General features: G+C 47.6%; 1 protein-coding gene across 1 annotated transcript in view; it reads left to right on the top strand.

Moving 5' to 3' along the window:
* Window positions 1-23749, top strand: part of LOC140385968 (voltage-gated inwardly rectifying potassium channel KCNH2-like) — a gene marked incomplete at its 5' end in the record, with an annotated part of 339017 nt that overhangs the window by 96212 nt on the left and 219056 nt on the right. Inside the window, 4 exons of the mRNA XM_072468612.1 lie at window positions 16043-16279; window positions 16823-17003; window positions 17094-17208; window positions 17856-18187. Coding sequence (XP_072324713.1) covers window positions 16043-16279; window positions 16823-17003; window positions 17094-17208; window positions 17856-18187 — 865 coding nt within the window. The remainder of the gene's footprint in view (window positions 1-16042; window positions 16280-16822; window positions 17004-17093; window positions 17209-17855; window positions 18188-23749) is intronic.

Genomic DNA, 23749 nt, shown 5'->3' with positions numbered 1-23749 from the left:
CCCTGTACACACACGACTGCGTGGCAAAACTTGGTTCCAACTCCATCTACAAGTTTGCTGACGATACGACCATAGTGGGCTGGATCTCGAATAACGATGAGTCCGAATACAGGAGGGAGATAGAGAACCTAGTGGAGTGGTGTAGCGACAACAATCTCTCCCTCAATGCCAGCAAAACTAAAGAGCTGGTCATTGACTTCAGGAAGCAAAGTACTGTACACACCCCTGTCAGCATCAACGGGGCTGAGGTGGAGATGGTTAGCAGTTTCAAATTCCTAGGGGTGCAACATCTCCAAAAATCTGTCCTGGTCCACCCACGTCGACGCTACCACCAAGAAAGCACAACAGCACCTATACGTCCTCAGGAAACTAAGGAAATTCGGCATGACCACATTGACTCTTACCAACTTTTACAGATGCACCATAGAAAGCATCCTATCGGGCTGCATCACAGCCTGGTCTGGCAACTGCTCGGCCCAGGACCGCAAGAAACTTCAGAGAGTCGTGAACACCGCCCAGTCCGTCACACGAACCTGCCTCCCATCCATTGACTCCATCTACACCTCCCGCTGCCTGGGGAAAGCGGGCAGCATTATCAAAGACCCCTCCCACCCGGCTTACTCACTCTTCCAACTTCTTCCATCGGGCAGGAGATACAGAAGTCTGAGAACACGCACGAACAGACTCAAAAACAGCTTCTTCCCCACTGTCACCAGACTCCTAAATGACCCTCTTATGGACTGACCTCATTAACACTACACCCTGTATGCTTCATCCGATGCCGGTGTTATGTAGTTACATTGTCTATGTTGTGTTGCCCTATTATGTATTTTCTTTTCTTTTATTTTTTTTCATGTACTTAATGATCGGTTGAGCTGCTCTCAGAAAAATACTTTTCACTGTACCTCGGTACACGTGACAATAAACAAATTAAGATGCCAAGGTCCGTGATGTCTCTGATCGTGTTTTCAGGATCCTTAAGGGGAAGGGGGAGCAGGGGAAGGGGGAGCAACCACAAGTCGTGGTCCACATCGGTACCAACGACATAGGTAGGAAAAGGGACGGGGATGTAAAACAGGAATTCAGGGAGCTAGGGTGGAAGCTGAGAGCCAGGACAAACCATGTTGTCATCTCTGGTTTGTTGCCGGTGCCACGTGCTAGCGAGGTGAGGAGCAGGGAGAGAGTGCAGATAAACACGTGGCTGCAGGGATGGTGTAGGAGGGGGGGTTTCAGTCACGTGGATAATTGGAGCACATTCTGGGGAAGGTGGGACCTGTACAAGCAGGACGGGTTACACCTGAACCAGAGGGGCACCAATATCCTGGGAGGGAAATTTGCTACAGCTCTTCGGGGGTGGGGGGGGGTTTAATCTAATTTGGCAGGGGGATGGGAAACTGATTTGTCATCCAGGAGATAGCGTTGCTGGAGTTCAGGAAGTTGAGGGTAGTGCAGTACTGAGGAAGGTACCAAGGTCACAAGAGTGGAACTGCAGGAATGAAGGTGGTTTGAAGCGTGTCTACTTCAATGCAAGGAGCATCAGGAATAAGGTTGGTGAGCTTGAAGCATGGATTGGTACCTGGGACTACGATGTTGTGGCCATTACGGAGACCTGGATAGAACAGGGGGAGGAATGGTTGTTGGAGGTTCCGGGGTTTAGATGTTTCAGTAAGAGTAGGGAAGGTGGTAAAAGAGGTGGAGGAGTAGCATTGTTAATAAAGGATAGTATAATGGCTACAGAAAGGCAGTTTGAAGGGGATCTGTCTACTGAGGTAGTGTGGGCTGAAGTTAGAAATAGGAAAGGAGCGGTCACGTTGTTAGGAGTTTTCTATAGGCCCCCAAATAGTAATAGAGTTGTGGAGGAAAAGATTGCAATGCAGATTTTGGATAGGTGCGGTAGTCACAGGGTAGTTGTCATGGGTGACTTTAACTTTCCAAATATTGATTGGAACCACTATAATTCGAATAGTTTGGATGGGGCTGTTTTTATCCAGTGTCTGCAGGAGGGTTTCCTCACACAATATGTGGATAGACCGACAAGAGGCGGGGCCACATTGGATTTGGTACTGGGTAATGAACCGGGCCAAGTGTTAGATTTGGTTGTGGGAGAGCACTTTGGAGATAGTGACCACAATTCAGTGACTTTCACTATAGCAATGGAGAGGGATAGGAACATACAGCAGGGCAAGGTTTATAACTGGGGGAAGGGTAAGTACGGTGCGATTAGGCAAGAATTGGGGAGCATAAGATGGGAACAGGAACTGTCAGGGATAGGCACAAATTGAGATGTGGAGCTTGTTCAAGGAGCAAATACTGCGTGTCCTTGATAGGTATGTCCCTGTCAGGCAGGGAGGAAATGGTCGAGTGAGGGAACCATGGTTTACAAAAGAGGTTGAATGTCTTGTCAAGAGGAAGAAGGGGGCTTATGTAAGGATGAGAAAACAAGGTTCAGTTAGGGCACTTGAGGGATACAAGATAGCTAGGAAGGAGCTCACGAAAGAGCTTAGGAGAGCTAGGAGGGGGCATAAGAAGTCTTTGGCGGGTCGGACAAGGAAAACCCCAAGGCTTTTTACTCTTATGTGAGGAATAAACGAATGACCAAGGTGAAGTTAGGGCCGGTCAAGGACAGTAGTGGGAACGTGTGCATGGAGTCTGAAGATATAGGAGAGGCCCTGAATGAATACTTTTCTTCAGTGTTCACAAAGGAGAGGGGCCATGTTGTTGAGGAGGATAGTGCGATACAGGCTGGAGGCTGGAGGAGGTAGATATTCGGAAGGAAGATGTGTTAGAAATTTTGAGAAGCCTGAGGATAGATAAGTCCCCAGGGCCTGATGGGATATATCCTAGGATTCTTTGGGAGAACATAGAACATAGAACAATACAGCGCAGTACAGGCCCTTCGGCCCACGATGTTGCACCGAAACAAAAGCCATCTAACCTACACTATACCATTATCATCCATATGTTTATCCAATAAACTTTTAAATGCCCTCAATGTTGGCGAGTTCACTACTGTAGCAGGTAGGGCATTCCACGGCCTCACTACTCTTTGCGTAAAGAACCTACCTCTGACCTCTGTCCTATATCTATTACCCCTCAGTTTAAAGTTATGTCCCCTCGTGCCAGCCACTTCCATCCGCGGGAGAAGGCTCTCACTGTCCACCCTATCCAACCCCCTAATCATTTTGTATGCCTCTATTAAGTCTCCTCTTAACCTTCTTCTCTCCAACGAAAACAACCTCAAGTCCATCAGCCTTTCCTCATAAGATTTTCCCTCCATACCAGGCAACATCCTGGTAAATCTCCTCTGCACCCGTTCCAAAGCCTCCACGTCCTTCCTATAATGCGGTGACCAGAACTGTACGCAATACTCCAAATGCGGCCGTACCAGAGTTCTGTACAGCTGCAACATGACCTCCTGACTCCGGAACTCAATCCCTCTACCAATAAAGGCCAACACTCCATAGGCCTTCTTCACCACCCTATCAACCTGGGTGGCAACTTTCAGGGATCTATGTACATGGACACCTAGATCCCTCTGCTCATCCACACTTTCAAGAACTTTTCCATTAGCCAAATATTCCACATTCCTGTTATCCCTTCCAAAGTGAATCACCTCACACTTCTCTACATTAAACTCCATTTGCCACCTCTCAGCCCAGCTCTGCAGCTTATCTATATCCCTCTGTAACCTGCTACTTCCTTCCACACTATCGACAACACCACCGACTTTAGTATTGTCTGCAAATTTACTCACCCACCCTTCTGCGCCTTCCTCTAGGTCATTGATAAAAATGACAAACAGCAACGGCCCCAGAACAGATCCTTGTGGTACTCCACTTGTGACAGAACTCCATTCTGAACATTTCCCATCAACCACCACCCTCTGTCTTCTTTCAGCTAGCCAATTTCTGATCCACATCTCTAAATCACCCTCAATCCCCAGCCTCCGTGTTTTCTGCAATAGCCTACCGTGGGGAACCTTATCAAACGCTTTACTGAAATCCATATACACCACATCAACTGCTCTACCCTCGTCTACCTATTCAATCACCTTCTCAAAGAACTCGATAAGGTTTGTGAGGCATGACCTACCCTTCACAAAGCCATGCTGACTATCCCTGATCATATTATTCCTATCTAGATGATTATAAATCTTGTCTCTTATAATCCCCTCCAAGACTTTACCCAATACAGGCGTGAGGCTCACCGGTCTATAGTTGCCGGGGTTGTCTCTGCTCCCCTTTTTGAACAAAGGGACCACATTTACTATCCTCCAGTCCTCTGGCACTATTCCTGGAGCCAATGATGACATAAAAATCAAAGCCAATGGTCCAGCAATCTCTTCCCTGGCCTCCCAGAGAATCCTAGGATAAATCCCATCAGGTCCCGGGGACTTATCTATTTTCAGCCTGTCCAGAATTGCCAACACCTCTTCCCTACGTACCTCAATGCCATATATTCTATTAGCCTGGGGCTCAGCATTCTCCTCCACAACATTATCTTTTTCCTGAGTGAATACTGACGAAAAATATTCATTTAGTATCTCGCCTATCTCTTCAGACTCCACACACAATTTCCCATCCCTGTCCTTGACTGGTCCTACTCTTTCCCTAGTCATTCGCTTATTCCTGACATACCTAAAGAAAGCTTTTGGGTTTTCCTTGATCCTTCCTGCCAAATACTTCTCATGTCCCCTCCTTGCTCGTCTTAGCTCTCTCTTTAGATCCTTCCTCGCTACCTTGTAACTATCCATCGCCCCAACTGAAACTTCACACTTCATCTTCACATAGGCCTCCTTCTTCCTCTTAACAAGAGATTCCACTTCTTTGGTAAACCACGGTTCCCTCGCTCGGCACCTTCCTCCCTGCCTGACCGGTACATACTTATCAAGAACACGCAGTAGCTGATCCTTGAACAAGCTCCACTTATCCAGTGTGTCCAACACTTGCAGCCTACTTCTCCACCTTATCCCCCCCAAGTCAGGTCTAATGGCATCAGAATTGCCCTTCCCCCAGCTATAACTCTTGCCCTGCGGTGTATACTTATCCCTTCCCATCCTTAACGTAAACGTCACCGAATTGTGGTCACTGTCCCCAAAGTGCTCACCTACCTCCAAATCCAACACCTGGCCTGGTTCATTACCCAAAACCAAATCCAATGTGGCCTCGCCTCTTGTTGGCCTGTCAACAAACTGTGTCAGGAAACCCTCCTGCACACACTGTACAAAAAACGACCCATCTAATGTACTCGAACTATATCTTTTCCAGTCAATATTTGGAAAGTTAAAGTCTCCCATAATAACTACCCTGTTACTTTCGCTCTTATCCAGGATCATCCTCGCCATCCTTTCCTCTACATCCCTAGAACTATTTGGAGGCCTATAGAAAACTCCCAACAGGGTGACCTCTCCTTTCCTGTTTCTAACTTCAGCCCATACTACCTCGGAAGATGAGTCCCCATCTAGCATCCTCTCCGCCACCGTAATACTGCTCTTGACTAGCAGCGCCACACCTCCCCCTCTTTTGCCTCCTTCTCTGAGCTTACTAAAACACCTAAACCCCGGAACCTGCAACATCCATTCCTGTCCCTGCTCTATCCATGTCTCCGAAATGGCCACAACATCGAAGTCCCAGGTTCCAGTGGGAGGCGAGGGATGAGATTGCAGAGCCTTTGGCTTTGATCTTTGTGTCTTCACTGTCTACCGGAATAGTGCCAGAAGACTGGAGAGAGGCGAATGTTGTCCCCTTTTTCAAGAAAGGGAATAGGTAGAAACCTGGGAATTATAGGCCGGTTACTCTCACTTCGGTCATCGGTAAATTATTGGAAAGGGTCCTGAGGGACAGGATTTATGATCATTTGGAAAGATGCAGCTTAATCCAGGATAGTCAGCACGGATTTGTGATGGGTAGGTCTTGCCTCACAAATTTGATTGAATTCTTTGAGGAGGTAACTAAGTGTGTAGGTGAAGGTAGAGCAGTTGATGTCGTACACATGGATTTTAGTAAGGCATTGATAAGGTGCCCCATGGTCGGCTCATGCAGAAAGTAAGGAGGTGTGGGATAGAGGGAAATTTGGCCAATTGGATAAATAACTGGCTATCACATAGAAGACAGAGGGTGGTGGTGGATGGAAAATTTTCAGACTGGAGACCAGTTACCAGCGGTGTACCACAGGGATCAGTGCTGGGTCCTCTGCTATTTGTGATTTTTATCAATGACTTGGAGGAGGGGACTGAAGGGTGGGTCAGTAAATTTGCTGATGACACCAAGATTGGTGGAGTAGTGGATGAGGTGGAGGGCTGTTGTAGGCTGCAAAGAGACATTGATAGGATGCAGAGCTGGGCCGAAAAATGGCAGATGGAGATTAACCCTGATAAGTGCGAGGTGATTCATTTTGGTAGAAAAAATTTGAATGCAGATTACAGGGTCAACGGCAGGGCTCTGAAGAATGTGGAGGAACAGAGAGATCTTGGGGTTCATGTCCACAGATCTCTGAAAGTTGCTGCCCAAGTGGATAGAACCGTGAAGAAGGCCTATAGTGTGTTAGCGTTTATTAACAGGGGGATTGAGTTTAAGAGCTGTGAGGTTATGCTGCAACTATACATGACCCTGGTGAGACCATATTTGGAGTATTGTGTGCAGTTCTGGTCACCTCATTATAGGAAGGATGTGGAAGCATTGGAAAGGGTGCAAAGGAGATTTACCAGGATGCTGCCTGGTTTGCAGGATAGGTCTTATGAGGAAAGGTTGAGGGAGCGAGGGCTTTTCTCTTTGGAGTGGAGGAGGATGAGAGGCGACTTAATTGAGGTGTGTAAGATGATGAAGGGGATAGAGTGGACGTTCAGCGAACTTTTCCTCTGGTGGATGTAGCTGTTACAAGGGGGCATAACTATAAGGTTCATGGTGGAAGATATAGGAGGGATGTCCGAGGCAGGTTCTTTACTCAGTGAGTGGTTGGAGCATGGATTGGGGTTATTGGATAGGCATATGGAGTGCATCAGAATGATTGGGAGCAGGTTGATTTGATCTTAGTTTCAGACTAGTTCGGCACAACATCGTGGGCCAAAGGGCCTGTACTGTGCTGTACAGTTCTATGTTCTATGTTCTAAATCCAATCCAATCCAACAGCACAGTGGGTGTACCTACACCTGAAGGATTGTCGCGGTTAGACCACCAGCTCACCACCACCTTCTGAAGGGAAACTAGGGATAGACAATAAACGCTGACCCAACCAGCGACGCCCATATCGCATAAATGAGTTTAAAAAAACACATCTGCTTTGCTCCATTCGGTTTTGGTACCATCACAATAGGTGAGCTCCAATCGCTGCAACTTACCTAAATTATATAGCTTTGGCTGAGAGGATTAAGGTGAATCCAAAGGGATTCTTTAAGTATCTTAAAGGAAAAAGAATAACTAGAGAGAGAATAGGACCCCTCATGGGCCAAGGTGGACACATATGAATTGCAGGAGTCTTGGCTGAGATATTTGCATTATTGCTGGCCACAGGTGAGGTACCAGAAGACTGGAGGGTAGCAAATGTTGTGCCCTTATTTAAAAAGGGCTGCAAAGAAAAATGTGGGAATTATAGACAGGTACATCTGTAGTGGGTAAGTTACTAGACAGGATTCTGGGGGATAAGATATACAGGCATTTGGAAAGACAGGGTTTGATTAGGAGTAGTCAGCGCGACTCTGTGCATGGGAGACCATGGGCAGGATTCTCCGTTAGCCGCTGCCGAAATCGTGAAGGGCGATTGGACGGTGAATCGGTTCTGGCGCGAAATCGCAATGCTCCAGCGCCTCGACAGTGGCGTCAATGTGTTAGGGAGCGTACATACATCAAACACCGTTTGCGTATCGTTAGCGGGCCCGGCCCGGTATTCTCCGGGGGGCCTCCGCGATTCTCCTCCTCCGATGGGCCGAGTTCCCGACGCCGCGGCTCACTTGTGCTTTTAAAAATCGCGAAACCGGCGTGGTGGCAGCTGAGGGCGAGAGAAGGGGATACGGAAGGTCTCCAACATCGCCATAGTTCGCTGGCAGTTGTGCCGCTGGCTGAGGGGCTTCTGCCAGGGCCGGGGGGGGGGAGCAGTGGGGGGGGGGGGGGTTAAGGAGGTGGGCCGCGGGGTCAGGTGGTTTGGATTGGATTTGTTTATTGTCACGTGTACTGAGGTACAGTGAAAAGTATTTTTCTGCGAGCAGCTCAACAGATCATTAAGTACATGGGAAGAAAATAAAAGAAAATACATAATAGGGCAACACAAGGTACACAATGTAGCACGGAACACCATTGCTGCAGCCGGCAAGGCAGCCATGCAGCTGCGCATGCTGCTGACTGCCCACTGTGAACTTAGTGCCACGGGTCGTATAGGTGTCTCCCCCCCAAGGCCACCCCCCTGGGTACCCTCCGGCCCCAGCTGACCCATCAGCTGTACGGACGCGCTCCAGCACAACCTGTGCCACCTTGTTGGCTGGGATGAGTGTGGGTGGGGAGAGTAATGTGTACGTGCGGCTGCAGCTTGTCAGCCTTCCGAGATGAAAAAGGCTCCTACATCTTCCTCATCAAACCTTGGCAGTGCTTGAATATATTTAAACATATCCTGGCTAGGCATTCCTCTAGATGTTCCTCAACATCCACAGTTAACTTTCCGTGTATTTTCTCTTTGCAGTACCACTTTCCAAAGCTCTAAATCTCTCCGCGTGTCTTTTACTCCCCATTGCCGTGCTCTCCTTATTCTTTTCTCCTGCCTCTCTTTCCTTCTTCTTTTCATCCCTTGCTAATCTTTCCATTTCCATATCTAGTTTCCTCATTTGAATTAATAAACTTGATTAGTGTCACAAGTAGGCTTACATTAACTCTGCAGAGACGTTACTGTGAAAACTGCCCAGGAGGTTTGCTAGAGTCACTCAGGAGGATCTAAACTAGTGGCAGGGAGGTGGGAGCCAGGGCGTGAGCTTAGACGGTGTAAAAACTGAAGGGCAAATAGAGAACAAAAATAAGAGAACAACAACATCACCCTGTCTGCTCAAACACAAAGGTTTGAAGTGTATTTGTTTCAACGCCAGAAGTATAGCAGGAAAGGAAGGTGAACTTCGAACACTGATTAGTACTGGGAGTATGATGTTGTGGCTGTCACAGAAACGTGGTTAAAGGAAGGGCAGGATTGGCAGCTGAATGTTGGAGGATACTGACGCTTCAGGAGAGAGAGAGGGGTTAGGATTAGGTGGGGAGGAGCATTACTGGTTGAAGAGAATATTATAGCCGTACTGCGGGAGGACACCTTGGAGGGCTCACACAATGAGGCAATCTGGGTCGAGCTCAGGAACAGGAAGGGAGCAATCACAACTGCCAGCGAGAGATAGAGGAGCACATGGGAGAGATTTTGGAAAGGTGCGAAAGTAACAGAGTTGCTGTTGTCGGGGATTTTAATTTCCCCGATATTGACTGGGACTCACTTAGTGCTCGGGGTGTGGATGGGGCAGAGTTTGTAAGGTGTATCCAGGAAGGCTTCTTGATGCAATATGTAGATAGTCCAACTCGGGAAGGGGCAGTATTGGACCTGGTATTGGGGAATGAGTCTGGACAGGTGGCTGAGGTTTCAGTCGGGGAACATTTTGGACAGGGATGAGGGTAACCCTCGGGTTTAGGTGCTGAACTGGGGAAAGGCAAATTCCGATAACATTAGACAGGAATTGAAGAATTAGGATTGGGTGCGGCTGTTGGAGAGTAAATCAACATCCGACATTTGGGAGTCTTTCAAGCGACAGTCGATTAGGTTTCAGGAAAGTAACATTCCTGAGAGAACAAAGGATAAGTATGGGGAGTTTAGGGAGCCTTGGATAACGAGGGATATTGTGAACTTCCTCAAAGAGAAAAAGGAGGCTTTTGTACGGTCTAGAAGGGTGGGGACAGTCAAAACCCTTGAGGAGAATGAAGAAAATAGGACGGTACTGAAGCGGGAAATTAGGAGGGTGAGGAGGGGTCATGGAAAGTCCTTGGCAAGTAGCATTAAGGTGAATCCCAAAGCTTTTTATTCAGATGTAAAAAGCAAGAGGGTGGCCAGGGGAAGGATTAGACCACTGAAGGACAGTGGGGGGAATCTATGTGTGGAGCCAGAGGAAATGGACGAGGAACTAAATGAATACTTTGCATCAGTGTTCGACAAAGAAAAGGACTTTGTGGAAGATGATTCTTGGGTAGGATGTGTAGATCATGTTAACATCAAAAAGGAGGAGGTATTGGGTCTTTTCATAGAATCATAGAATTTACAGTGCAGAAGGAGGCCATTCGGCCCATCGAGTCTGCACCGGCTCTTGGAAAGAGCACCCTACCCAAGGTCAACACCTCCACCCTATTCCCAGAACCCAGTAACCCCACCCAACACTAAGGGCAATTTTGGACACTAAGGGCAATTTATCATGGCCAATCCACCTAACCTGCATATCTTTGGACTGTGGGAGGAAACCGGAGCACCCGGAGGAAACCCACGCACACACGGGGAGAATGTGCAGACTCCGCGCAGACAGTGACCCAAGCCGGAATCGAACCTGGGACCCTGGAGCTGTGAAGCAATTGTGCTATCCACAATGCTACCGTGCTGCCCGAAGACCTCACGTCTCCTTTTAAAAGACATCAAGGTCGATAAGTCTCCTGGGCCAGATGTGATTTACCCCAGAATACTGAGGGAAGCAAGGGAGGAAATTGCTGGGGCCTTGACTGACATCTTTCTATCCTCATTGGCTACAGGTGAGATCCCAGAGGACTGGAGAATAGCTAATGTGGCACCGCTGTTTAAGAAAGGCAGCAGGGATGATCCAGGAAACTATAGGCCGGTGAGCCTCACGTCGGTAGTGGGTAAATTATTGGAGAGAATTCTCAGGGACAGGATTTCTACCCATTTGGAAACAAATGGACTCATTAGCGATAGGCAGCTTGGTTTTGTGAAGGGGAGGTCGTGCCTCACTAACTTGATCGAGTTTTTTGAGGAGGTGACTAAGATGATTGATGAGGGGAGGACGTGGATGTTGTTTACATGGACTTCACTAAAGCCTTTGACAAGGTGCCTCATGGCAGACTCGTACAAAAGGTGAAGTCACACAGGATCAGAGGTGAGGCGGTAAGATGGATACGGAACTGGCTCGGTCATAGAAGGCAAAGGGCAGCAGTAACAGGTGTTTTTCTGAATGGAAGGTTGGGACTAGTGGTGTTCCACAGGGATCTGTGCTGGGGCTGCTGTTGTTTGTAGTGTACATAAACAATTGGGAGGAAAATATAGCCGGTTCGTGGATAAGTTTGTGGATGACACCCAGGTTGGTGGAGTGACAGATAGTGTTGAGGATTGTCAGAGGATACAGCAGGACAGAGATAGGTTGGAGACTTGGGCAGAGAAATGGCAAATGGAGTTTAATCCAGACACATGTGAGGTAATGCATTTTGGTAGATCTGACATAGAACATAGAACATTACAGCGCAGTACAGGCCCTTCGGCCCTCGATGTTGCGCCGACCTGTGAAACCACTCTAAAGCCCATCTACACTATTCCCTTATCGTCCATATGTCTATCCAGTGGCCATTTGAATGTCCTTAGTGTTGGCGAGTCCACTACTGTTGGTGGCTACAGGGATGGTGCAGGCGGGAGGGATTCAGATTTCTGGATAACTGGGGCTCTTTCTGGGGAAGGTGGGACCTCTACAGACAGGATGGTCTACATCTGAACCTGCGGGGCACAAATATCCTGGGGGGGAGATTTGTTCGTGCTCTTTGGGGGGGTTTAAATTAATGCAGCAGGGGCATGGGAACCTGGATTGTAGTTTTAGGGTAAGGGAGAATGAGAGTATAGAGGTCAGGAGCTCAGATTTGACGTCGCAGGAGGGGGCCAGTGTTCAGGTAGGTGGTTTGAAGTGTGTCTACTTCAATACCAGGAGTATACAAAATAAGGTAGGGGAACTGGCAGCATGGGTTGGTACCTGGGACTTCGATGTCGTGGCCATTCCGGAGACATGGATAGAGCAGGGACAGGAATGGATGTTGCAGGTTCCGGGGTTTAGGTGTTTTAGTAAGCTCAGAGAAGGAGGCAAAAGAGGGGGAGGTGTGGCGCTGCTAGTCAAGAGCAGTATTACGGTGGCGGAGAGGATGCTAGATGGGGACTCATCTTCCGAGGTAGTATGGGCTGAAGTTAGAAACATGAAAGGAGAGGTCACACTGTTGGGAGCGAAAGTAACAGGGTAGTTATTATGGGAGACTTTAACTTTCCAAATATTGACTGGAAAAGATATAGTTCGAGTACATTAGATGGGTCGTTTTTTGTACAGTATGTGCAGGAGGGTTTCCTGACACAGTTTGTTGACAGGCCAACAAGAGGCGAGGCCACATTGGATTTGGTTTTGGGTAATGAACCAGGCCAGGTGTTGGATTTGGAGGTAGGTGAGCACTTTGGGGACAGTGACCACAATTCGGTGACGTTTACGTTAAGGATGGAAAGGGATAAGTATACACCGCAGGGCAAGAGTTATAGCTGGGGGAAGGGAAATTATGATGCCATTAGACGTGACTTGGGGGGGATAAGGTGGAGAAGTAGGCTGCAAGTGTTGGACACACTGGATAAGTGGAGCTTGTTCAAGGATCAGCTACTGCGTGTTCTTGATAAGTATGTACCGGTCAGGCAGGGTGGAAGGTGCCGAGCGAGGGAACCGTGGTTTACCAAAGAAGTGGAATCTCTTGTTAAGAGGAAGAAGGAGGCCTATGTGAAGATGAGGTGTGAAGTTTCAGTTGGGGCGATGGATAGTTACAAGGTAGCGAGGAAGGATCTAAAGAGAGAGCTAAGACGAGCAAGGAGGGGACATGAGAAGTATTTGGCAGGAAGGATCAAGGAAAACCCAAAAGCTTTCTATAGGTATGTCAGGAATAAGCGAATGACTAGGGAAAGAGTAGGACCAGTCAAGGACAGGGATGGGAAGTTGTGTGTAGAGTCTGAAGAGATAGGCGAGATACTAAATGAATATTTTTCATCAGTATTCACTCAGGAAAAAGATAATGTTGTGGAGGAGAATGCTGAGCTCCAGGTAAATAGATTAGATGGCATTGAGGTACGTAGGGAAGAGGTGTTGGCAATTCTGGACAGGCTGAAAATAGATAAGTCCCCGGGACCTGATGGGATTTATCCTAGGATTCTCTGGGAGGCCAGGGAAGAGATTGCTGGACCATTGGCTTTGATTTTTATGTCATCATTGGATACAGGAATAGTGCCAGAGGACTGGAGGATAGCAAATGTGGTCCCTTTGTTCAAAAAGGGGAGCAGAGACAACCCCGGCAACTATAGACCGGTGAGCCTCACGTCTGTAGTGGGTAAAGTCTTGGAGGGGATTATAAGAGACAAGATTTATAATCATCTAGATAGGAATAATATGATCAGGGATAGTCAGCATGGCTTTGTGAAGGGTAGGTCATGCCTCACAAACCTTATCGAGTTCTTTGAGAAGGTGACTGAACAGGTAGACGAGGGTAGAGCAGTTGATGTGGTGTATATGGATTTCAGCAAAGCGTTTGATAAGGTTCCCCACGGTAGGCTATTGCAGAAAACACGGAGGCTGGGGATTGAGGGTGATTTAGAGATGTGGATCAGAAATTGGCTAGCTGAAAGAAGACAGAGGGTGGTGGTTGATGGGAAATGTTCAGAATGGAGTTCTGTCACAAGTGGAGTACCACAAGGATCTGTTCTGGGGCCGTTGCTGTTTGTCATTTTTATCAATGGCCGAGAGGAAGGCGCAGAAGGGTGGGTGAGTAAATTTGCAGACGATACTAAAGTCGGTGGTGTTGTCGATAGTGTGGAAGGAAGTAGCAGGTTACAGAGGGATATAGATAAGCTGCAGTGCTGGGCTGAGAGGTGGCAAATGGAGTTTAATGTAGAGAAGTGTGAGGTGATTCACTTTGGAAGGAATAACAGGAATGCGGAATATTTGGCTAATGGAAAAGTTCTTGAAAGTGTGGATGAGCAGAGGGATCTAGGTGTCCATGTACATAGATCCCTGAAAGTTGCCACCCAGGTTGATAGGGTGGTGAAGAAGGCCTATGGAGTGTTGGCCTTTATTGGTAGAGGGATTGAGTTCCGGAGTCAGGAGGTCATGTTGCAGCTGTACAGAACTCTGGTACGGCCGCATTTGGAGTATTGCGTACAGTTCTGGTCACCGCATTATAGGAAGGACGTGGAGGCTTTGGAACGGGTGCAGAGGAGATTTACCAGGATGTTGCCTGGTATGGAGGGAAAATCTTATGAGGAAAGGCTGATGGACTTGAGGTTGTTTTCGTTAGAGAGAAGAAGGTTAAGAGGAGACTTAATAGAGGCATACAAAATGATCAGAGGGTTAGATAGGGTGGACAGTGAGAGCCTTCTCCCGCGGATGGAAATGGCTGGCACGAGGGGACATAACTTTAAACTGAGGGGTAAGAGATATAGGACAGAGGTCAGGGGCAGGTTCTTTACGCAAAGAGTAGTGAGGCCGTGGAATGCCCTACCTGCTACAGTAGTGAACTCGCCAACATTGAGGGCATTTAAAAGTTTATTGGATAAACATATGGATGATAATGGTATAGTGTAGGTTAGATGGCTTTTGTTTCGGTGCAACATCGTGGGCCGAAGGGCCTGTACTGCGCTGTATTGTTTATGTTCTATGTTCTATGTTGCAGGCAGGGCATTCCACGCCCTTACTACTGTCTGAGTAAAGAACCTACCTCTGACATCTGTCCTATATCTATCTCCCCTCAATTTAAAGCTATGTCCCCTCGTGCTAGACATCACCATCCGAGGAAAAAGGCTCTCACTGTCCACCCTATCCAATCCTCTGATCATCTTGTATGCCTCAATTAAGTCACCTCTTAACCTTCTTCTCTCTAACGAAAACAGCCTCAAGTCCCTCAGCCTTTCCTCATAAGATCTTCCCTCCATACCAGGCAACATCCTGGTAAATCTCCTCTGCACCCTTTCCAATGCTTCCACATCCTTTCCATAATGCGGCGACCAGAATTGCACGCAGTACTCCAAATGCGGCCGCACCAGAGTTTTGTACAGCTGCAACATGACCTCATGGCTCCGAAACTCAATCCCTCTACCAATACAAGTTAACACACCGTACGCCTTCTTAACAGAGGGAAATATATCCCACATTATGTTCTTACGTAAATGGTAAAACTCTTCGGAATATAGAAAGTCCGAGATCTGGGCGTGCAGGTCCACAGATCTTTGAAAGTGGCAACACAAGCGGACAAGGTAGTCAAGAAAGCAGACGGAATGCTTGCCCTCATTGGACGGGGCATCGAGTATAAAAACTGGCAAGTCATGCTGCAGTTTTATAGAACCTTGGTACGGCCACACTTGGAATATTGCGCACAATTCTGGTCGCCACACTACCAGAAGGACGTGGAGTCTTCGGAGAGAGTGCAGAGGAGGTTTACCAGGATGTTGCCGGGTCTGGAGGGTGTTAGCTATGCGGAGAGGCTGAATAGACTCGGACTGTTTTCAATAGAAAGACGGAGGTTGAGGTCTACAAGATTATGAGGGGCGAGGATAGAGTGGATGGGCAGGCACTCTTTCCCAGGGTGGAGGGGTCAGTCACCAGGGGGCATAGGTTTAAGGTCCGTGGGGCAAGTTTAGAGGGGATGTGCGAGGCAGGTTTTTTACACAGAGGGTGGTGAGTGCCTGGAACGTGTTGCCAGGGGAGGTTGTGGAAACAGATACATTAACGGCGTTCAAAAGGCATCTTGACAAATACATGGGTAGGATGGGTACAGAGGGATACGGCACAAGGAAGTGCTGAGGGTTTTGGCCAAGGTTGGTATCATGGCCGGTACAGGTTGGAGGGCCGAAGGGCCTGTTCCTGTGCTGGATTATTCTTTGTTCTTTGTTCTTTGTAATTCTTATGAACTTCTATCTGTATCCCTCATGAATTCGCCGCCTGATCTGCTTGATTTTGGGTTTGGTTCAATTGTGTTCCAGACTCTCACCTTTTCCACAAGTCTATTCTGCAAATATTCCTCTCTTTATATTACAGATGATGCCAAGTCGGGATCAGGGCCTGAGGGTGAGGAAGCAGCGAGGACAGGGGATCTGATCACTCAGGCTGCGGATAAAGGCCACACCGCCTCCTCCTCCCTCACTCGAGTGAGCAGCAGAGGGAAGGACCCTCCCTCCTCCAACAACATTGAACTTTCTGAAGCAAAGGCCACGGCCGGGAGTGCAGACATTCTAACCCGGAGTGAGACGCAACTGGGGGTGGAGAGCAAAAGAGGTACTCCCCACAGACACACCCGCTGGGTGACCCAGCCCCACAGACACACCCGCTGCGTGACCCAGCCCCACAGACACACCCGCTGCGTGACCCAGATACTCACCCGCTGGGTGACCCAGCCCCACAGACACACCCGCTGCGTGACCCAGATACTCACCCGCTGGGTGACCCAGCCCCACAGACACACCCGCTGGGTGCCCCAGTCTCAGGTACACACCCACTGGGTGCCCCAGTCTCAGGTACACACCCGCTGGGTGCCCCACTCTCAGGTACACACCCGCTGGGTGCCCCAGTCTCAGGTACACACCCACTGGGTGCCCCACTCTCAGGTACACACCCACTGGGTGTCCCACTCTCAGGTACACACCCACTGGGTGCCCCACTCTCAGGTACACAGCCATTAGGTGAATTATTCGCTGTACTGTTGCTTGTCTATTGTTCCTGGGCTGCTGCAGTTGCTCAGACTCAGAGCTCCGGCCTGAGCTGTGAACTGACAGCTTGTCCCAATCCAGCATGACCCCTCTTCCTGTTTGTCTTTCAAAGGTGCCCTTGCCAGCGTTTCTAACATCTTCAGTTTTTGGACTGATTCTAACGCCTGCCAGAATCAGGAGGTGCCCCGCCCAGCGGTGACCACAGTTGGTACTGATGAGGAACCAGGGTCAATGAGTCGACATTGGTCAGATATCGATTGCCGGTTGCGGCTCTTACAGAAGCAGTTGAACAGGTAATGACTGTGTGACGGTTACTGCAGGCCCGAAGCTTTGCTGTGATGTGAACACATTGTTTTACCTCTTTCACTTTCTCCTTATTGAAGGCTGGAATCTCGGATGACGGTGGATATAGCCACCATAATGCAACTCCTACAGAGGCAATTGGCGATGGTCCCACCAGCTTACAGCACAATGTCGTCTCCCCCTCCAACCAGCCAGGTAAGCTGTGGAAACCATTCCATAGACATCCCCATGGTGACCTCATCCGCTCATCGAGAACGTTGGAACAGTCGGTACATTGCAGCTTAACACCGCAAACTGCTGAATATATTCAGCAAATATACACAGATGGATAGACACATAAATATAGATATGAGCCTCATATACTCACACATACTCTCATATACACATACTCTCAGAGGCATGCACACTTATGCACAAGCACACTCCCAATATACACACACTCTCAAATAAATGTGTACTCAGACACACACGGATGCACACCCCACATACATACTCATATACACACGTACTCACATATACACTCGCACTCTAGTATACATGCGTTCTCTAGTATACAGGTGCATTCTCATATACACATGCACTCATATACTTCAGCACTCTCATAAAAACAAGGCGTGCTGTTAGATGAATTGGACACTCTGAATTCTCCCTCCGTGTACCCGAACAGGCGCCGGAATGTGGCGACGAGGGGATTTTCACAGTAACTTCATTGCAGCGTTAATGTAAGCCTACTTGTGACAATAATAAAGATTATTATTACTTTTACACATGCACTCTCATATTCACGTGCACTCTCATATATATGCACGCCCTCATATATACATGCACTCTCGTATACACAGGCACTCTCGTATGCACAGGCACTCTCGTATACACAGGCACTCTCGTATGCACAGGCACTCTCGTATCCACAGGCACTCTCGTATACACAGGCACTCTCGTATGCACAGGCACTCTCGTATACACAGGCCCTCTCGTATACACAGGCCCTCTCGTATACACAGGCACTCTCGTATACACAGGCACTCTCGTATACACAGGCACTCTCATATACACAGGCCCTCTCGTATACACAGACACTCTCGTATACACAGGCCCTCTCGTATACGCAGGCCCTCTCGTATACACAGGCACTCTCGTATACACAGGCCCTCTCGTATACGCAGGCACTCTCGTATACACAGGCACTCATAGTCACAGGCACTCTCGTACATACGCACACTTATATACACGTGCATTCTTGAATGCGCGCGTACTCTGATATACATGCGCACACTCTGATATACATCGCACACTCTGATATACATGCGCACTCTCATATGCACGCGCACTCTCATATAAACATGCATTTGCATATACACGTGCATCATGATCCACACACTCTCATGGAAACACGCTCTCATTCATATACGTTCTCATGTACACCGCGCACTCATATACATCGAGCACTCACTTTCATACTCACACACTCACTCTCATACTCACACACTCACTCAAGGTTTATACCAACAAAAAGGAAGGATGGTAGAAAGAGGGAAAATCGACCGTGGATATCTAAGGAAATAAGGGAGCGTATCAAATTGAAGGAAAAAGCATACAAAGTGGCAATGTTTAGTGCGCAATTTAGCGTGTTCAATCCATTTACCTTGCACATCTTTGGGTTGTGGGGGCAAAACCCACGCAAACACTGGGAGAATGTGCAAACTCCACACGGACAGTGACCCAAAGCCGGGATCAAACCTGGGACCTCGGAGCCGTGAGGCAGCAGCGCTAACCACTGCACCACCGTGCTGCCCGAGAAGGGAGATTTAATAATGGGAGATGAGGAAATGGCTGAGGAACTGAACAGGTTCTTTGGGTCGGTCTTCACAGCGGAAGACACAAATAACATGCCAGTGACTGATGGAAATGAGGCTATGACAGGTGAGGACCTTGAGAGGATTGTTATCACCATGGAGGTAGTGATGGGCAAGCTAATGGAGCTAAAGGTAGACAAGTCTCCTGGCCCTGATAGAATGCATCCCAGAGTGCTAAAAGAGATGGCTAGGGAAATTGCAAATGCACGAGTGATAATTTACCAAACTTCACTGGACTCTGGGGTGGTCCCGGCGGATTGGAAATTAGCAAACGTGACACCACTGTTTAAAAAAGGAGGTAGGCAGAAAACGGGTAATTATAGGCCAGTGAGCTTAACTTCGGTAGTAGGGAAGTGGCTGGAATCTATCATCAAGGAAGAAATAGCGAGGCATCTGTATGGAAATTGTCCCATTGGGCAGACGCAGCATGGGTTCATAAAGGGCAGGTCGTGCCTAACTAATTTAGTGGAATTTTTTGAGGACATTAACAGTGCGGTAGATAACCGGGAGCCAATGGATGTGGTATATCTGGATTTCCAGAAAGCCTTTGACAAGGTTCCACACAAAAGGTTGTTGCATAAGATAAAGATGCATGGCATTAAGGGGAAAGTAGGAGCATGGACAGAGGATTGGTTAATTAATAGAAAGCAAAGAGTGGGGATAAATGGGTGTTCCTCTGGTTGGCAATCAGTAGCTAGTGGTGTCCCTCAGGGATCAGTGTTGGGCCCACAACTGTTCACAATTTACATAGATGATTTGGAGTTGGGGACCAAGGGCAATGTGTCCAAGTTTGCAGACGACACTAAGATAAGTGGTAAAGCAAAAAGTGCAGAGGATACTGGAAGTCTGCAGAGGGATTTGGATAGGCTAAGTGAATGGACTCGGGTCTGGCAGATGGAATACAATGTTGACAAATGTGAGGTTATCCATTTTGGTAGGAATAACAGCAAAAGGGATTATTATTTAAATGATAAAATATTAAAACATGCTGCTGTGCAGAGAGACCTGGGTGTGCTAGTGCATGAGTCGCAAAAAGATGGTTTACAGGTGCAACAGGTGATTAAGAAGGCGAATGGAATTTTGACTTCATTGCTAGAGGGATGGAGTTTAAGACTAGGGAGGTTCTGCTGCAATTGTATAAGGTGTTAGTGAGGACACACCTGGAGTATGGTGTTCAGTTTTGGTCTCCTTACCTGAGAAAGGACGTATTGGCACTGGAGGGTGTGCAGAGGAGATTCACCAGGTTAATCCCAGAGCTGAAGGGGTTGGATTACGAGGAGAGGTTGAGTAGACTGGGACTGTACTCGTTGGAATTTAGAAGGATGAGGGGGGATCTTAGAGAAACATATACAATTATGAAGGGAATCGATAGGATAGATGCGGGCAGGTTGTTTCCACTGGCGGGTGAAAGCAGAACTAGGGGGCATAGCCTCAAAATAAGGGGAAGTGGATTTAGGACTGAGTTTAGGAGGAACTTCTTCACCCAAAGGGTTGTGAATCTATGAAATTCCTTGCCCAGTGAAGCAGTAGAGGCTCTTTCATTAAATGTGTTTAAGATAAAGATAGATAGTTTTTTGAAGAATAAAGGGATTAAGGGTTATGGTGTTCGGGCCGGAAAGTGGAGCTGAGTCCACAAAAGATCAGCCACGATCTCATTGAATGGCGGAGCAGGCGCGAGGGGCCAGATGGCCTACTCCTGCTCCTAGTTCTTATGTTCTTATGTTCTCACACACTCACTCTCATACTCACACACTCACTCTCATACACACACACTCACTCTCATACTCACACACTCACTCTCATACTCACACACTCACGCTCATACACACACACTCACTCTCATACTCACACACTCACCCTCATACTCACACACTCACTCTCATACTCACACACTCACGCTCATACTCACACACTCACTCTCATACTCACACACTCACTCTCATACACACACACTCACTCTCATACTCACACACTCACTCTCATACACACACACTCACTCTCATACTCACACACACACTCACTCTCATACTCACTCACTCACTCTCATACACACACACTCACTCTCATACTCACACACTCACTCTCATACTCACACACTCACTCTCATACACACACACTCACTCTCATACTCACACACTCACCCTCATACTCACTCACTCACCCTCATACATACACACTCACTCTCATACTCAGACACTCACTCTCATACTCACACACTCACTCTCATACTCACACACTCACTCTCATACTCACACACTCACGCTCATACACACACACTCACTCTCATACTCACACACTCACTCTCATACTCACACACTCACTCTCATACACACACACTCTCATACTCACACACTCACTCTCATACAACCACACTCACTCTCACACGCTCACTCTCATACTTACACACTCACTCTCATACTCACACACTCACTCTCATACTCACACACTCACCCTCATACTCACACACTCACTCTCATACACACACACTCACTCTCATACTCACACACTCACTCTCATACTCACACACTCACCCTCATACTCACACACTCACTCTCATACACACACACTCACTCTCATACTCACACACTCACTCTCATACTCACACACTCACTCTCATACACACACACTCACTCTCATACAACCACACTCACTCTCACACACTCACTCTCATACTTACACACTCACTCTCATACTCACACACTCACTCTCATACTCACACTCACTCTCATACAACCACACTCACTCTCACACACTCACTCTCATACTTACACACTCACTCTCATACTCACACACTCACTCTCATACTCACACACTCACCCTCATACTCACACTCTCATACTCACACACTCACTCTCATACACACACACCCTCATACACACACACTCACTCTGATACTCACTCACTCACTCTCATACTTACACACTCACTCTCAAACTCACTCACTCACTCTCATACTCACACACTCACTCTCATACTCACACACTCACTCTCATACTCACACTCACTCTCATACAACCACACTCACTCTCACACACTCACTCTCATACTTACACACTCACTCCCATACTCACACACTCACTCTCATACTCACACACTCACCCTCATACTCACACTCTCATACTCACACACTCACTCTCGTACACACACACTCTCATACACACACACTCACTCTCATACTCACACACTCACTCTCATACAACCACACTCACTCTCACACACTCACTCTCATACTCACACACTCACTCTCATACTCACACACACCCTCATACTCACACACTCACTCTCATACTCACACACTCACTCTCATACACACACACTCACTCTCATACTCACACACTCACTCTCATACTCACACACTCACTCTCATACTTACACACTCACTCTCATACTCACACACTCACTCTCATACACACACACTCACTCTCATACTCACTCACTCACTCTCATACTCACACACTCACTCTCATACTCACACACTCACTCTCATACAACCACACTCACTCTCACACACTCACTCTCATACTTACACACTCACTCTCATACTCACACACTCACTCTCATACTCACACACTAACTCTCATACACACACACTCATTCTCATACTCACACACTCACCCTCATACTCACACACTCACCCTCATACTCACACACTCACTCTCATACTCACACACTCACTCTCATACAACCACACTCACTCTCACACACTCACTCTCATACTTACACACTCACTCTCATACTCACACACTCACTCTCATACTCACACACTAACTCTCATACACACACACTCATTCTCAAACTCACACACTCACCCTCATACTCACACACTCACTCTCATACTTACACACTCACTCTCATACTCACACACTCACTCTCATACTCACACACTAACTCTCATACTCACACACTCACTCTCATACTCACTCACTCACTCTCATACACACACACTCACCCTCATACACACACACTCACTCTCATACTCACACACTCACTCTCATACTCACACACTCACTCTCATACTCACACTCACGCTCATACAACCACACTCACTCTCACACACTCACTCTCATACATACACACTCACTCTCATACTCACACACTCACTCTCATACTCACACACTCACCCTCATACTCACACTCTCATACTCACACACTGACTCTCATACACACACACTCTCATACACACACACTCACTCTCATACTCACACACTCACTCTCATACAACCACACTCACTCTCACACACTCACTCTCATACTCACACACTCACTCTCATACTCACACACACCCTCATACTCACACACTCACTCTCATACTCACACACTCACTCTCATACACACACACTCACTCTCATACTCACACACTCACTCTCATACTCACACACTCACTCTCATACTCACACACTCACTCTCATACTTACACACTCACTCTCATACTCACACACTCACTCTCATACTCACACACTCACTCTCATACTCACTCACTCACTCTCATACTCACACACTCACTCTCATACTCACACACTCACTCTCATACAACCACACTCACTCTCACACACTCACTCTCATACTTACACACTCACTCTCATACTCACACACTCACTCTCATACTCACACACTAACTCTCATACACACACACTCATTCTCATACTCACACACTCACCCTCATACTCACACACTCACCCTCATACTCACACACTCACTCTCATACTCACACACTCACTCTCATACAACCACACTCACTCTCACACACTCACTCTCATACTTACACACTCACTCTCATACTCACACACTCACTCTCATACTCACACACTAACTCTCATACACACACACTCATTCTCAAACTCACACACTCACCCTCATACTCACACACTCACCCTCATACT

Source organism: Scyliorhinus torazame, chromosome 11, assembly GCF_047496885.1.
Source record: "Scyliorhinus torazame isolate Kashiwa2021f chromosome 11, sScyTor2.1, whole genome shotgun sequence".
NCBI classification, from domain to species: Eukaryota; Metazoa; Chordata; class Chondrichthyes; order Carcharhiniformes; family Scyliorhinidae; genus Scyliorhinus; species Scyliorhinus torazame.
The sequence above is the reverse complement of the archived record's forward strand: the minus strand, read 5'-3'. Positions and strand labels throughout refer to the sequence as shown.